The following is a 17,651-nucleotide window of genomic DNA, read 5'->3' as shown; positions in this document are numbered from 1 at the left end:
TACAGTAGATATCCCGACACAGCTAAAACACACATATAAAATCCAAAGAACCTAAAATGGTTCTTACCTGAATCAGTCAAATTTAGTGATTTTCATCATTTTTACTGAGCTCTAAATTGAATATTCATAAGGTTAAATAAAAGTTGCAGACTCAGGGCCCTTCCTGGTGGTGCAGGGGGTTAAAGCACAGCACTGAGAAGCTGAAACCACTTCCGCATGAGTTCAAGCCCCGCCTGCCCCGGAGGTGACCACATGGCGTGGCAGATCCCTCCTGACCTGCCCGCTGCTCCCCTCAGCAGTGTACTTCGTCAATCTGCCTGTTCTGCTCCCTACTCTGTCTCTGGTGAAGTCTTTCGCCACCCCTGAGTCTCTGGCCTGTGCCCCAGTTCTGAATGCACAATAAGTCTTTAAAAAAAAAAAAAAGTTGCAGGCTCAAAGGCAACGTAATAGCAAACGATGTATTTTTATATGCCATTAAAGAAGAATTACATCAGTCTTTTAATTAAAAACAAAACAAAAACAAAACCAACCTTTCGGCCCGTATTACACAGTAAGAAACAGCCTGTTCCGTACCTGTAGTTCAGGGGAGAATAAACAGGATGACAATTGTATTAAAAGTAAATGATGGAATACGGTTAAAACAAGTTTTTTGACTTGACATTTAACTGAGTGCAATAAAAGTTATTATGTTAAGACTTGAAGAAGTTCTGAAAGTTAGTACACTTTTGGAATAAAGTTTAAAGCTAAATCTAGAAGAAAATCTACTTAGTGCCATCTTAACGGGAAGATGCAGGTACAGTATACCTTGTTTCATGGCACCTCACTATCACATTCCACAGACATGTTTCTCACAAGACCCTCCACCCCGAAAAACATCACCATTTTCTCAGATAATGGTTAGCATGTTTAGCAAGCAAACATTTTAAAATGAAGTTTTGTGCCTTGTTTTTTAAGTCACAATGCTGTTTGCACACTGAGCAGATCACACACAGTGTAGCGTAACCCTAACTTTTGTATGCACTGGGAAACCAAAACCTTGCGTGACTCCTTTTACCTCAGTGGTCCGGAACCAAACCTGCCCTCCTGCCGAGGTGAGCTGTTCAGTATGTAGCACTTGCCCAGGGTTGTGCTTATAAAATACTACTGAGTTACAGCAAATTCTAGATTTAGGGACAGTTGCTGCTACTAATCCACGTGAAATGAAACGAGAACACTGGACCATTCACCGAGTGGTGGCCAGCTTGGTTCTACCAGGGCCCAGCGTGGTAGGAAGGGGAGGCTAGTCAAGGCCTTGCTGTCCCATCATCTGCTCTGCAGGGCAGGGTCTCTGACCGTCCAAAGGGAAGCAGGCTGACACGAAGGGCAAACTCAGTTTGCGACTTAACATAAGCTCTGGGCGCTGCAGCAAGTCTAGTCCTTAGACACAAGTGAGTAGCTTTGACTTGTGCCCGCCAGATAAATAGCCTGCCCTGATAGCAGAAAGGGTCACAAGGGAAAAAGCAATTTTCAAATGAATGGGCTGCCAAGGTCACCCTTTGCTTGCTCTCACGAGCTGTCCAGCCTGAGGCGGGGATTCCCTCTCAGGCCTTGCTGCAGTGCTTGGGCCCAAGTGGCAAGTGGGGGAAGGGGAACACTTAGTCCAGGGCTGTGCAGAGGGATCCCAGCAGAAGCGACTACAGGTCAGCATTCACTCAGCTGTGCTCTGGCAGCACACAGAAACCGAGGATAATTTTTTCTGATGAGCAATTTTCCAGGCACCACAGTTCTGAGGAAGAGGTAATGCAAGACATTCTGTCTATTCTCATCCAAATATAGTTTTGGCTTGCTTGATGAAGAGCGGACACATGTCTATGTACAATGTAAAATGGTTTGTTCTCATTCTCACCCCTGGGGCTTTCTGCGGTATTTTGCACTGACCGCTGAACCTCCCTCCTAAGTACCTCTAACCCGGACTTCCACATGAGTGAATAACTGCATTCTGTTTTTATGAATTCTCCATCCCTGTGTGTCCTCTAAATATCTCCTCTACCTGCCTACTTTTTCTTGTTAATTCCATTTATTGCTTCAAACATCACCTCTCAGAGGGGAAACTCAAAATCTCTACCCTTCTACTGTACTTATCCAACTTTCCTAAATGGAGGATCAGGGCCACAAACACATCCAAAATAGCACCAAACCCAAATCCAAATCTTTTTTCAGAGCACCAAAGGGGAAAAAAATGAAGCAACATGGGTCTTTAAGTCTATTTCCTGAACTCACGTGTTTTTGGCTTGCCCATCTTGGAAACACATCTGTCCCACCAATGCAGCAGATTGATCCCCCAAACACTGCAAAAATAAATGACAATGAGGAGCACGGACTAGTGCAGTACTACTAATGTCCTTAAAAAGAAGAACCATAGGGTTTATTTTTTCCTTTAAAAAAAAAAAGTATCAGGTAGTAATCACTCAAGGTTTTTTGCATTGCCTTTATTTGGCCATTTTCCCATTTCCTACAACCCCTTGAGATTACTGCTATGGAAAGGGAAAGCTAGAATTAAGTTTATTCATCCGATTCTCTAAGGCCCATACTGTGTGTGCTATGAGAACAGAGGTCAGCCAAGTTTGCTGCTCTTACTTGTTTTCCATAGTTGAGGAAGGAATCAGCTGAGTACGATACAGGAGGAAAGCGAGACCTTGGAAGGGGTGAGAGGTCAAGGTGGGACGGGAACAGGCAAATACCTGTGAGAAACTTACCCCAGATATCGGTACACCTTCCAAGGCTCCGGCTTTCTAATAAAAATTGAAAACATTATTGTGAATGGTCGTAAACGTTAGGCCCCACGAACACAACTGCGACAGGGATGAACACGAAGAGCAACATGCCAGAGCATGTGGGCAGACAAGACAAAGCATGAGTGACTCAGAGACAGCTACTAGAAGGATCCCTAGGGTGACAAGAGTACATCGCACTGGAGACTGGACATGAAACACTGGAGCAGGAGTCAGGAGACATGGGCTCTGCTCCTGGTTAGTCAGGGTTAAGCCCTGAGCGGGCCGCTGAGAATTCTCTATGCCTCTGTCTACACCATAGGGCCTGGGCTACAGGATCACTGAAGACAATGAACATCTTTCTATTATTGCTGTTACTAAGAAAAGATTAACATGTCCTTTAAAATGAGCACATAAATAGCTACCGAAGCAGCATGGACTATATTTATCTTGCAAGGCTATCTTTTGCCACCTATTCTTTCTTCCTGAGCTGACCAGTAAGAGTCACAAGAGTATTCAAGTACTGGATATTATATTTGTGCATGGCAAGCATCATTCTTGAAGTTTGGATAAGCAAGAATCACTTTATAATCATGAATAGGATTTTTCTTTTGATCAAGTACAGGCAGCATTCTAGAAAGAAAGATGAGATTGAAGTGGTTGGCTGTGAAATTTACCAAGTTTTACTTTTAAATTAATGCAAAGCAATTTGGACTGGTATTAAAGAATTAGGGGAAAGGGATATGACCCCCCCCCAAAGTGTGTGTGATGTACATACTAGGAAGAGCTTGAAACCAAAGCACTGGGTTGACCCCTCAATGCAACATTTGTCAGTCAGCCTCTGGGAGCTTCCGGTTCCCTGTCTGCGCTAGTGAGAGGGTGAGAACAGACGCCACCTCACATGGCTATGATGAAAGGAAATGACAGCATGTACGCAGGGACCCTTTACAAAATAGAAAATGTCCTCTAGATAGCAGATACTTTATTTCTATCATACTTTCTGGTTAATTGAAGACATGCTATTTTTATTTACCACATATATTCTTAAGAGAATCTAAACTTGGCTGTGAAAAGTTGATATCCTTAGAGCCATTTTAAAGTGGGGTCAGAGCTAGCCACAGCAGAAAAAGCCACTTTGCCATCTTCCTTAAACTACGTTCAGACCCCTGGACTGGGCCAAACTAGCAATATTCCAAGATGTCAGCAAGAATGAGAAAATCTATCCTGAAAGAACAGATAAATGGAAATTTCTACCTTTTACCTTGTGACCTTTCTACCTCATCATTTCACTCTGTGATTACTTCACTGGACCATTACCTCATCATCCATTTTCTCTCTAAAAGAAACCCCCAAAATTTGTCTCTCCTGGGACACGTTTTGGATTGCTCACCTGAGCTGCCCCCAAACTGCAGTTCTCTGCTAGTCCCAAATAAACACATTTTTGTCTTGCTTCTGACCTTGCTGCTGTCTTATGAAAGGTTAACATGGAAAATAAGTAAAGGTAAACTTTTATAAAGGACTGAAAGTCAATTGACAGGAAACCTAGAGACTGTATATCTTAATCTATATAATACTAAAAGAAATCTTTGCTTACACTATTGAATTATTAGCAGACAACCAGCAGGATCTACTCTGTGCGGTCAGGCACTTAAGGTGCTCCGGTTTTCTTCACAGGGAGGGGGCTCTGGAGGATTCCTGGGAAAGTCCCCTGTGAAGCATGCAGAAAAAGTGACAGTGCATTTCCAACTACCTGGCCTGAAAGACTGATCATGGTATCATTTAAAATAAACATTTAGGACACTGAAAATGACATCTAATTCCCCCGTTATGCCGAAGCACAAAGTACACGACGGTTGCACTTTGTGATGGGGACTCTCCTTTGAATTTCTCCTAACCGGAAACTGTCTTAGTCTTTTATTTTGAAACAGTACTCTCAGGCTTGTGAAAACTTGAAAACAAACAAATAAGATTAAGATTTTAAAAACCTAAAGCTTGACTAGAGGTTATAGTAATTTGATGGGTCATGGAGATTCTAGATAAATCTGTTTAGTGACTAGACTTGTGCTTGCTTAAAGCTACATGGAAATGCACTGTATCTTTTCCAAACGAATGAGTAGCATCATTGGTGGGCAACCTACTCACCAGGCTATGAGAGATTTTCTATAGTCAGCAAGGGCGAGAAAGGGGACAGAAGCATAATGTTTTAAATGCAAGAGAAAAGTAGGCCAGTTAAATGTTGTTTTTTTTTTTTAACTATCTGCTGAAACTGCTCCTCAAGAACAGCTTTTCTCCAACCCAAGTCAGTTTGTTGATAGCTATGAAATTGTCAAAGTACTTATATTGTGATAAGCAGTGACTATGCCTCCCTGAAAAAATTCCACGTTGTTTTGAAAGGCTTTACTAGAAATGCTTAAGAGTTTGTGTTCAAGCTTTATCCAGAGCACTTAGTGTCTGACACTACTATTAACTCTGTAGTAGAGTTTCTGATATTTATCATGAAAGTTTTAAATAACCCTTTTTGTAATATATTATAGATTTATTGTTAAGTTTTATCATAAACTCCAAATTTTGGTGCTCACACACCAACAATTAATTGTACTTAGAGGTGTTCATCCCTGGTGTGTAATCAGAGATAATTCAAAGAAGGTAAGCACATTTTTTGCCGAAACTACTTTTTCTCAGGGTTTCAATGAACATCAACAGTAAAAATACCCATTGTGGAAGGCCGGTTTCATGAGCAACCAAAGCAGATGCTTTGCTTTCAGTTTCTTGGCTAAACTCTGCGCAGGCTAACAAGAATCGAATATGAAACATGGCGTGGCCACTAAGAGATTCAGCAGGAAGAACTCCACTAGAATAGGAAAGTCCTTCCTATAAATTAAAAGCAGATATCACAATACTAAACTGTTATTTGGGATTACAAGAATAAGCTGGTTTAAATATTCTCATTCAACCCTGTGTAGCCAAATACTCTAATAATACCCAAGAAAAGACAATTAAAGTTCATGAAATACAAAATCAATTGGTGAGACTCTAAGATGTTACAAAACTAAATAATCAGGAGCTCTTCTTTCAGACACCATCAACATTCACAGAAATGTTACAAGTCTCATCTTCTAAAATACAATACTATTTACTTTTGTATTCTAGTAGTAAAAGTTGTTTCTGTAAGGGAAAAGAAATTCGTTTTTACCATTAGGCCATAGATCTCAGAAGAACTCCGGACATTTGGAAGAACTTTCATTGGAATTTCAAAAAACCTGAAAAACAGTAAGATTGGATGCATAACACTTTTTATTTAAACACCTGGAGACATTCATATGTATCAAAAGAGAAAATGTAAATCATAATTAGGAAGTGGGTGGATGTGTGTACAGAGTAAAACAGTAAAACAGCAGAACGTGGCTGGAATGCATGGATACTGAACATTCGAGCTTCATGTAAACAAACCAAAAAAGCAAAAAGCACACAGAAAGCAAAGAACTTCACTTAAGGAACCTATACTTTCTTGAAGAATAATCAAGACAATGACTTCACACGGCCTATTGGTTACAAAAATGAGCCAATAGTCCCTTTTAAAGGAATACATAAATGGACCTGTGCATTATAGCTAAAATAGCAACAGTCAAAGTCTGGCATTTCACTGACATCTGAACACAGTAAAACGCGTCTAGAAAAGTTTGCTGAGGCCCAGGCACAACTCACTCGCAGAGCTCCTTATCCCACTCCAAAGAGTGAATGTTGAAAAGCATCGTCCTACTTGCGTTAGTTACATCTGTACAATGGACGCCCCCATTGGTTCCTCCTGTCAAACACTGCACAGAATAAAAAGGACATGGTAAATTTGTAATTAGTTGCAACTGAATCTGTATTTTCCCAAGCGCCGTCATTAGCAGCAGAGGATATAAAGCAGAGGAATGGGGCCCTTCCGTCATTTAGCTGTCTACTTTGTAGCGGTGTCCAACAGATTCAAAAGGTGAGCCAGATATGTAATTTAAAAACTCTTAGTAGCTGTATTTAAAAAGTATAAAGGAGATGGTACAATTAAAACTTTTAATTTATCTAAAATATCCTTTTGATATAAAATAATCACTGAGACTTTTCCATTTTTTTTGTATTAACTCTTGAAATACGGTGGGTGCGTGTCACGTGAACTCACGTACATCCCAATTCAGATTAACCATGGCAGGTGCCCGGGAGGCGGATGGGTCTACGTGTCTATCATGTGAGACATAGTAAATGATGGTTAAACAAAGACCTGGTTTTGTTTTCATCTTCTTATCTTTGGAAAATGTGGAGTCTTACTACTCTGGCAAGTGAACTATGCAGAAAAGCCTGCTTCTTCAGTATCTTCCTGAAAGTTGTGCAGCTGCTGTTGCTTTGGGTTGTTTTGTTATGGTTTAGTGTCTTGTTTTGGAGTAACACTTCTCATTGGGCTGCGCCTGCCCAGACCCACCCACACTCTATCCTGAAAGCCGAGCTTTCGGCTTTCTTCCTAGTGTTACTATCCTGGGGCCTGAAATGGAAGCTCCATTGCCTTCCTGTGGTGGAGCCATGCGAGGCAAGAAAAGGAACAAGCCTGACTCAATGGAAGCAGGTGGGGGCACACACTATGGTGCCCCCGACTCTCCTGTAGCTCCCAGTTCCCACATCCTGCGTTAACTCTGGCTCAAGGCAACTGTCAGAACTCTTCCAACTATGACTGACGTGTAAAAGCTGCTGGCCACGGGAAGCCCGGAAGACCTGCCCTGCTGATCTGGCCAACGAGAGGAGGGACAATATTCTCCTGAAGCTCCCTTTGAAGGTGGAAAAGATAATGAGCTACTTAATGAAGTATTCACAAGTAAAATGATATGTCTTGGGTTTGCTTTCAAGTTATCTGTAGGGATAAGAGTATGTGGGTATAGTGGAAACACAACTGGCCACGCGTGGGCACGTTAGCTGGCAGATACAGCACAACAGGCTCCCTGTGTTTTGGGGAGTATCTGATATTGTCCCTCATAAAAATAAGAGTGAGGGAGGAAGGGAAGGAGAGAGAAAACAAGTTGTTTTGAAAATATGTCAGAAATTCCCACAATAATTTTTCATATTATTGCTTAATTAAATAAGAGACAACTCTGTAATTTTGAAAGTGAATGATAACAAGTGGTCTACGTGTTCCATCACGCTAACCAGTTATTTATTTCATGAATTTTTTCTATGAAACGGGTAGTGGAAAAGAACCATATGATAGGCAAAAAGAAAGGTTACTATAAGTAACCTAAAGTACTTATTTTAAAGGGAATATACAGAAAGATGATTTTGTAATCAACCTCCATTGCTCCTGAAGTAGGGCAAGAAAAAGTAAGGCAGGAAGTAGGCAAAAATGCCTCTCACATGAAATGTGCTGTTTCTTGAATTTTTTTTCATCAAATGTTGCCAACCCAAAAGTTTGAACTCTTAGCGGCAAACAGAGAGTAGACAAGGCAGACTACAAAATTTCTCCACACACATATTACATTAAAACATACCCAGATTAGCCACGAATCAATGGTCCCAAAAAGAGCTCTATCTTCTTCCACAGCCTTTTGAACTTTCCTTACATTGTCAAGCAGCCAACGAAGTTTCACTGCACTGAAGTAAGTGCTAAGTGGAAGGCCTGTCTTGGACTAAAAACAGTTAGGAAATTCAGCTAGCACATTAAATTCATAATGGTTTAAAATAAACAAAATAGAACCAAAAAACCTCAACTGACTAAAACAGCCAGTGGGCCTAAAGGCTACCCCATTTAGAGGCACATTTAGGGGTAAGGCTACCCTATTAGAGGTAAACATATTTTTTCCTATCTCGTGGAACAGGGAAGCATGTTCCTGAACAAAGATAAGAGTGATAGCTTGTAGTTCAAAGAGCATGCACGTAGCAAGGTAAGAGAAATTTAAATGACACAACACCCTGGAGTGCAATACGAAAAGAGATAGGTGTTAATTTTTGTAACGAGTTAGTACTAAATGCAGAACCTGGTGCCAAGCTCTGCTTTTCCTTTTGTGTGTTCCAAGGTTGCAATTGAAATCAACGGTTATCAAATTATAAACTTATGACTATTCTGTTTTAAATTTTGTTTTAAAACATGCAAGATTTGACAACAGTGTGAAAAAATTATATTTACACACACACACATATACAAATAACACAATATCAAATTAGTGGGGACTATAGCAGAGCTTAAGGACATGCCAGATTAAAACAACACAGAGTGGCTGCCTCCCTGGAGGCCTGGGAATTAAGTCTCAGCACTATCAAGCTATCGCCAGCCACTGACCCACCTGGCACAGCAGACCTCTCCTGTCTACCCTGCTGCTCCCCTCAGCTAAGTATTTCAGTGGATCCACCTGTTCTGCTCCCCACTCAGTCCGTGGTGAATCATTTCACCCCCTGCATCTCTGGCCTGTATCCCAGTTCTTGTATACATAAGTAAACAATGTAAATCTTTTTTAAAAAACCAACAACACAGAGTTACTTTATGTGAGAAAGTGTGGCCTAAATTCTGTGAATATCTTGAACAAATGGAGGAGGACTGAATGAAAGATAAAGGGTAAAAATGAAACACAATATTGGCTTATCAATCTTCCTGGAGAAAGAGTCAGATCTATGCCTTAACTGTGTTAGCGTATTAAATATAACATTTATTTGTAACACCTGATGAAAATGGTAAAGAAGATGCATGCATCTTTTGTTCCCTTCTTCTGATCCCTAACTACAGGAAGTGACATTTTCCGTCATATCTTCTATCGGTATATTTTGTAAGAAAACTCAAAGCAAAATATTTAATACTTTCATGCAAACTGCAAGTCTTAACTCACGATTTTCTAACTTTCCTAGAAAAAAAATACCAACCTCAAAAATCATGACAGCAAATAATTATGGGGATATTCTGTTTCGATTTGAAGGAGCAGGATTATCCCACAAAGCCAAATACCTTGTTTCCATGATTTAGGTAAAAAGTCTAAACATTGCTAGAAGGGGCACTGGAGAGAAAAGCATGCATCCCTTGAAGCAAAGTATGGCTGGAGGTGTGAGTGAACCTTGGAGAGGGTGACAAAGAGAACCGAATAGGAAATGGAGCATACCCAACGTTATTTGGGTGAGTGAGGGCAGGAAATGGCTTGTTAAATTTCTGTAATAAAGGGGGCTTGAATAATAGTTTCAGAACCAAGAACCACCAGAATATGCCATAAGAGTTCCTCTGACAAATAAAAAAGGACTACCCAATAAAAAGAAAATCTTCCTTTTGGATAATAGAAGAATTTAGCCTTGGCTGTTTCAAAAATTGCCTCTCCATTTATCTGAAGAGAGATCTATGTGAGAACTGAAAAACAAGGTTATTTAAATAGTCTTCATCATATAATGAAAGTAGAAGAGGAATTCAATAAAGGGGTGACGTGTCTTCTGTATTCTCTCCCTGGATTCAGTAGCCTAAACATGCAGAAGCACCCAGAACTTTCTCTGATAGATAGTGAAAAACAAGAGGGATAGCTTGAAATAGGAAGGCTGAATTACAGGAAGTAACACATGGGGAGTATGACTAAATTCACTGGGACATGTTCTAACCCCTTGTAGCCTACCAATTGTGGAGTAATATTGCTTCAATTCACCACAGGACAAGAAAAGTAAAAAACTTGAGTTGGCCTTAGTTATCTGAGGAGAAATATTCCACAAATAGTATCAAATAACTATAGTGCAATAAAATGCAAGTCCCAAAGAGTCTTTCTGGAGAAATCTCTAAGCTTAAAAAAAAATTCTTATAGTATACTTTTGAAGAGATCTCTTACCTTGACAAAGTTATTATTTCCTGGAATTCTTTTACTGAGAGTCTCAACGGTAGACTGTGTTCTTAGATCAAGCCACACTAGATACCAAAAGACAGATATATATACTTACAAACATTTTACTTTCCACTTTTAAACTTTAAATCCATAATTAATTGCATTAACCACAAAAGACAGATATATATATATATATATATGTATATATATGAAAAACTTCATGAAAAAATTAGGTTTTAATGAAATCACTGTCAAGAATTGGAGACCAATGATTAGTTTCCATAAGCAATTAAAATGCTATAGCTTTTGAAAGACAGAAATTAGAAAGTTAGAAATGAATGAGCATCATGTTAGAAGAGAAAACAGATTAATGAGGGAGAACTTAAAGCATTTATGTAAAATTCCAGACTAAGTCAGAAGAACAATACAAACCATATGGGACTTATTTTTGTTTCCTTTTGTAGAGAAAGAATGTTTGCATAGGGATTTTCTAAGCAGTCATGAGTGCAGAGAAAATCTACATGGTAGGCAGGCCAGTGCAGAATGCATAGCCCAGGATCACCGTACCCCAGAGAAAGTATGTGGGAGCAATTTGTGACCAAGTAGAGAGGTTGATACTATCATGGAGAGAAAAAATAAGATTCTGTCTCTTATATATGAAATACTCATTTACATCAAACTCTTTCACAGTAGCTAGAACCTGGAATCATTTAAAAAATTAGCCAAAGATCACCATTTTTCCTCCATGTTGTATGGTGAAAAAATAAAAGCCCTCCATTTTAACAGACCAATCTTATCTTTACTATGTAGCTGTCACCCCCTTTTTGATTCCCTCATCAAGTAGTATTTTTATTCTGTGACATGTCAGAAGGCTTGAAAAAGAGAAGGGATTGAATATACACAGTATGTAAAGTAATTGTAAATGGTAACCAATGGGAAGGACTGAGCTTTAGCTGTCAGACTTAATATTGTACTTAACTTTTGTAACAGTTAAATCGGCAGTGACCACTCAGTATTTTCAGGCACCAACTGTGCTCACATAGATGCCTCCTGCAAAGACCCAGGCCCGTAGTACATTTACAAGGCACCATAGTCTCTGAGCACTGGCACTGTCTAGTCTCATCTATCCTTAACTGTCCAAGTCCTATCTCTACACTGAACAACCAGCTAGTTTCTGAAGTGAACTTTCAAAGATAATTTCTAATGACTTCAACTGTCTTGTCCCTTGAGGGCTGTCTTTACTTGATTTTAACAGTGGCTACTTCACATGAGATTTAAGTCGGGGACTTGAGAACAATACACTGGCTTCCACCGGTGTGAAGAGCAGTAGGGAAAGGTATATCACAATGAGGAAATGAGAAGACAACAAGAAGACCATGGAGATACAGGGGCTGGACACAACACCTGCACTGGCTGCCTCACCTGCTTTGTTTTTGCTGCTTCCGGTAGAAGTACTCAAATTCTTTTCAGTCAATCATTTCTCCCTCACTCTCAAATGCATAGTTTGCTGAGTTTTGCCCCTACCTCCATTCAGCGGGCTGTGCTGAGGTGAGGGGTGGGTTCAGGAGATGCGTGTGGTCAAGGCAGCTCAATCAAGGTTTGTGCTCCATCTCTGAGCCCTGTCCCCAGCTGAGCTGGGCAGTGGGCAGCTGAGGCCTGCTGCCCTCAGGAAGAGAGAGCTGAAGTGGCCACCTCTGGAGCCACCTCTGAAGAGACATGTGGGGGATCCAGGTGATACTGTGTGATACCCCCTTTTACTTCATTTGGTTGGGTTCTATTTATTCCACATGCTGTCATTGATACAAGCACTAGCACGTCACTACAGAGTTGGCAAGACCTCCCATGTCCAGGAAACAAAGGCAGGCTACTTTCTCAGGTGATCATATTGTATGGCTGTGACAAGAGTGGCCCTTTCTCACAAGCAAGCCACTCGCCTGCCTAACAGTAGTAACTGGGACAAGTAGAGGGATTTGAGAGAAAAGTTTTAAATCTGTGATTTGATAGAACTAACATGCACATCTTAATCCCAGTGTTTCAAACTGAAGTAGGCTAGAGGTTCAAAATCAATTTAGGGTCTTTCTATGACCTAATTAAAAACTACTGAAACAGAATGGATTGGCATAACAAACATCAGGATTCACTGAAAGTGTGAGACATTTGTTTATGTGGGTTTGCTGAATCGTGACGTAAAATATATTTTTTACCAGGAGACACAAACCAGGCACATGAAAATCACTGTCTACGCTTTTTGTTTAATAACTCAGAACCTAGATCAGTGTTTTCCTATTTTTAGATAGACGTAACAATTGCTGGGGAGCATAAAGATGGACCGTTTTTCCAGAAATTCTGGGATAAGAGGTCTGCTGGTGGGGTTGAGAAATAAATCTCACAAATAGGCACCTTACCCTAAGAAACACTGCCAGACTCCAGAGCAGTGGTTCCTATCCAGAAAGCATGTCAGAAGCACCTGGAAAACTTTGAGATAACACATCGCAGACCCCATGTTATGGGATTCTTGGTGTGGGTCTAGGCAAGCAGGGCCTGAGTCTTGCTACTTTTGCTCTAGGTAACCCAACGTATTCAATGGTATGCTAAAACTTGAGAAGCTCCTGCCTGGCTGTTAAGGTCACTGGATTTGTCCCAATCATTTATATAAAAATGAAACTAAAGACAGATTGACAATGAGGCCACTCCCTGAATCCTAGTGACTAGGTGACCTGCCTCGTTGACAAGGTAACTGGGCGCTTAGCTCCTTACCTGAACGCTTGCAACTTTCCACAGCAGTTAGCCACAGAATTAACCCTTCATAAGAAACAATCCAAACACTGGCCGTGAAATCAGGAGACTGAAGTTCTGTGCCTGACTTTGCAACCAGCAAGGACGTGACTCATGTAAGTCACTGTGCCCTTCTCAGACTGTATTTCCTGAACATAAAATGAGCAGGTAGATTCCATGGCCCCTAAAAGTCCCTCTCCTTCCCTTGCCATCAAATTTACTAAGTTTCAATAGCCCAAGAGTTTAAGACAATTAGAACATATGAAATGAATTAGTAAAACTGCCAAAGAGAAAAATGTCAGTAGTTGGTCCACTACTAATTAATTCACAAATGCTCAGAATTAATTGAATTAAGAACACAAAAATTAGAAAACTCATTAAAGAAGCTAAGTGGACAGAATTAGATTTGCAGAATGAGACACCAGAAGCCAAAGAGAGGACCCCAGGCGGGAGGACCAGGCCTCTGGTGAGGTAATTTCGAGAACAATCAAAAGAAGTGCCGGACCCAGAGCCAGCAGCAGTCATTTCCCCGACACGCCTGAGTTGGAGGCTGGGAGCTGAGCAGCAGCCAGAACACCAGTACCTGAGGAAGTGCCAGCAGCTGGAACTGAAGAGCCAGAGGGGACAACGGCAACTGGATCGGAAGGGCCAGGAGAGACTGGAGCGGCTGGAGTATTAGGAGAAATAATGGCAATTCATGCTAGAGATGGCCAGATTCAAGGTCTGTGTTATCTGGTTGCCCACTGAGGGCGTAGGGCATCACGTGGGCAAGAGCACCAAAATGAACACTTTCAACACAGTCAAGCAGAATAAGAGAAGAGGAGACATGGACTAGAAGGGGAGCAAAGGCAGTCCACCCAGCAGTCTCTGCTTCAACAGTGTTTCTGTTCGGACAGAGGACAGGCAGAGGCCTGCTTCCTGTTCAGAATGACGCTGACTTATGTCGTGACAGACTTAGTAGTGTCCTCCTTGGAGACGGGCCTCAGCGGCTTACTGACTATTCACGCAACCGCTGACTCACATGAAGTAGCCAGGAAGCATACCTCTAGAGGATGTGAGCGAGGAATGCCAAGAAGCATGCTAAGAAGAATGCCAACTGCAATGCCTACGGGAGACACGGAAGGGATGGTGGGGAAGACATGCTCCCAAGAATGCACTTTCTGGTGCACTCGCCTGGAGGCAGCAGCCACCGCCACAGAAGGGGCTGACATGACCAGTGGAAATGTGGAATTTCTCGGACCCAAGGTTGTTTGGAAAAAATAATAAGCGAAGTATATGCTATGGGCTTCAGAACACTGGACAGCCTGCCTCTAGAAGGCATGCCCTTTATTAGGACCAAGCCAGGTGGATTTAAGGGATCCAGACCAACTGGATAGGTTAAATAAACCAACTTGGGTGATCTACAGCTTTCATTTGTGTTCAATAAAGTCCCTTCCAATCTATGCCTGGCTGGTTTAGTTTGTTCTGAAAAACAACGTTTTAAGAGTAAAGACAAATGCAGTTGCCTCAGATACCCAGGGACCAGGGCTGGCTTAGTGATACAGTCTAAAAAACAATTGTAGAAAGCAAGTCTGAAAAGTAATACTAGAAATTTGTATCACTTTCGGTTAGTCATCACAACGGAAGAGAAAAATACATACAAATACATTAGAGATAATCGAAATTGTTTTCCGTTGGCTGGAAGCAAAGCAAATAGTACATCTCCTTGGATGTGGCTTGTGAGGAGGAGCTTCTGGCCTGACTGGCAGTGAGATGAAAGGGTGAGTCGGTGATGGAACACACCCCAAGCAAGGATTGCTGACAGTTACACAAAGTGTCCTTGTGTCGTTTCCCCACAAGAGATAGTAAGATAGATTGAATGGCCACGTGTCAGTACTTGCTGAAACTCAAGCTATTAATTACTCTAAGAAGGTTGTATGCAAAGGAGAAGAGATATTATCAGTACCTGTCCCTCCACCTAATGACATATTCAGAGATTGGGCTGGAGAAAGCAAAAGCAAGCTGGAGAGAGTGGGTGGGTTAAATACACACACACACACACACACACACACACAAATGTGTAAATAAATAAAGTGGGAGCTGAATCCTGTGTCGGCTCTAGGTGTATAAATGTGAAACGCCAGTGACTGTTACAGATGTGCCCAGGCCTGCATCACCTGTGGTGTATAAATCAAGGACTCCACCTGGCATTCTGGATTGAAAGGGCTACCAGCAATTCAGGACAGCAGCACGGCTAACGCTTCCTGAAGGAAGCCAGGCCCTGTTTTCAGTACCCTGTAGGAATTAACTGAAGGATCTTCATGGCATGCTGATGTGGCCTCTACTTTTTCATTTCTCCAGTTGAACTGTTGAGGGCACAGGCAAAGAATGATAGTAAGTAGAAAAGCCAAGATTTGAACCCAGGGTCTGAATTCAGAATTAAACCTCTACAACATAAGGCAGGATAATGTCATAGCCTTAAATGAAGTGTGAAGAAGTAGTGAAGATTTGAGACCTCAACGTTGAAATCTTATTTAGTTTCTTTTTATTTCAAATAACCAGGGTTGAAAAATTCAATCATTGCAAAATATGGCCAAAAAGTATTTCTTTACAGGACTGAAGATTGTTAAGGTTTTCAGGATCTAAGACTTTCAGAGAACCATGTAATAAAAGACTTGAAATAATGAAAAAAAGCTGAGTATTATGCCATTTATAAAAGTTAAAAGTCAGCTTCCTCCCAAAATGAAACAATAAAAACAAAGCCAACTGTTACTTAACTAAGGCTAGGTAGGGCCCTCAGCCCCAGGTGATTGGCCTCTATGGTTCTCTTTCATCCTGCTACTTTGAAACACAACCAGGTTCCAAAAAAGAGATAACTTTGAGCTCTCGGTCCCTTCAGATTGCACCAGGTTTAATTACAGAAAATTAAAAAGCAAAAGCAAAGAGCAATATTTAGAATTACAGCACTCCTCGAAGAATTATGAGTTGTGGGAAACCTGAAATCCGTCATCTTAGAAAAAATGTTTATAATACCATTCAAAGCAGGAAGAATTGCACAGAGACAAATGATTTGTCAGTGGTTCTCTTACATATACAAAAGGTCTTCCAACCTGTGACTCTTGCCTCCCTGGATATTTGTCTGCACTGTAAAGACTTTTATATTGAGTCATGAATGTGCTCTACAGGGAGCCACCGGGGACGGTCACAGCGCGCTGTCTTGCCACGCACAGTCACCAGGGACGGAGCCTGGCCAAGAAGGGGGAGGCAGCGGGTCACCCTACGGGCGCTGGTCACAGCAGTGAAAGGTGCCTATGAACACACTAAATATCACTGATTCAAGCCTTCCCCCTCTTGACATTTGAACCACTGGGCAGTTCTGTGCTGCTTTATCGATTTGGCCAGTGGTGTGTGTATTGGTAAACTCAAACCTTTTTTCAGTAACACTTAGAAAACAGCAAAGTAGATAGATCACTAGGTAAAAGTTGGTTTGAGAAAGGAAAATGCTTAGAAAAAATGGGGTGGGGGGGCGAGGGAACCCTTTGGAAGAGAACATTGATCAAGATAATGCTGAAAGGGGGAAAGAAAAGTACCGGAGGGATGGGAGTAAAGCAGAAAGGCAAGACAAGCCAAAGACCTGCTTCGGGTCCAGGGCCACACAGCCGCTGCCCTCTACCAGCGAGGTCACCAGAGTAAATGGCTGCATCGTGGCAGGGTGGCTGAGAGGTGGCAATGCAAAGTGACACGCTCCCTTGCGCATTTAGAATCAACACATCAACAACGACATGGAACTTCTAAAACGCTGCCTGTGCCTCAATGGACCCATTTATACTTTTCTGTGTTTACAATTAGATCCATTATGGCAGCAAACAGCCTGCCTTTCTCGCAGGCAAACTCTCCATCTTAAACTTTACAAGCCTACTTCCCCTCCACATTAGCACCCTGAAATTCTTCTCAAGTGCTGTACTGAGGGGCTAGTGAGCTGACTGCTTACCAAGGAACCCTGGGCCATAGAAAAGGCCACATAAAGGCAATTCTTATGAAAGATGCATGTAGACCGCTCCTCTCATTCACTTATCTATAACAACTATTGCACATCAGTTATATGATTAGTAAGCAGAGAGAGAGAAAAGTGAAGAAGAGAAGGACAGGTGTGGAGAGACAGAGATTTATAAGAGAAAGAGAAGAGGACGGAAGAAAACATATAGAGAGGGGAAAAAGCATAAACCCCGGAGACTGAAGAAACAAAGTAGCTGAAAGACAAGTGTAAGTGAGAAATCTGTGTCCCATCAATCCCACCCTGTGTTTTTTTAAGATAAAGCTGTTAAAGATTTACTATTATGTTGAT

General features: G+C 41.4%; 1 protein-coding gene across 4 annotated transcripts in view; it reads right to left on the bottom strand.

Annotated features, from left to right (window-relative positions):
* GK (glycerol kinase) overlaps window positions 1–17,651 on the bottom strand; it is a 57,922-nt gene that overhangs the window by 20,367 nt on the left and 19,904 nt on the right. For 2 of the 4 annotated variants that reach the window (XM_012730393.1, XM_012730394.1), the window contains exons 5-12: window positions 10,559–10,635; window positions 8,261–8,398; window positions 6,456–6,565; window positions 5,944–6,010; window positions 4,893–4,910; window positions 2,736–2,771; window positions 2,260–2,327; window positions 531–573 (exon numbers count right to left, since the gene is read on the bottom strand). In XM_012730393.1, coding sequence (XP_012585847.1) covers window positions 531–573; window positions 2,260–2,327; window positions 2,736–2,771; window positions 4,893–4,910; window positions 5,944–6,010; window positions 6,456–6,565; window positions 8,261–8,398; window positions 10,559–10,635 — 557 coding nt within the window. The remainder of the gene's footprint in view (window positions 1–530; window positions 574–2,259; window positions 2,328–2,735; window positions 2,772–4,892; window positions 4,911–5,943; window positions 6,011–6,455; window positions 6,566–8,260; window positions 8,399–10,558; window positions 10,636–17,651) is intronic. The other 2 variants (XM_004689929.2, XM_004689930.2) reach the window with 1 other exon arrangement.

Source organism: Condylura cristata, unplaced genomic scaffold (genome assembly GCF_000260355.1).
Source record: "Condylura cristata isolate star-nosed mole 26May11 unplaced genomic scaffold, ConCri1.0 scaffold00027, whole genome shotgun sequence".
Lineage (NCBI taxonomy): Eukaryota > Metazoa > Chordata > Mammalia > Eulipotyphla > Talpidae > Condylura > Condylura cristata.
The sequence above is the reverse complement of the archived record's forward strand: the minus strand, read 5'-3'. Positions and strand labels throughout refer to the sequence as shown.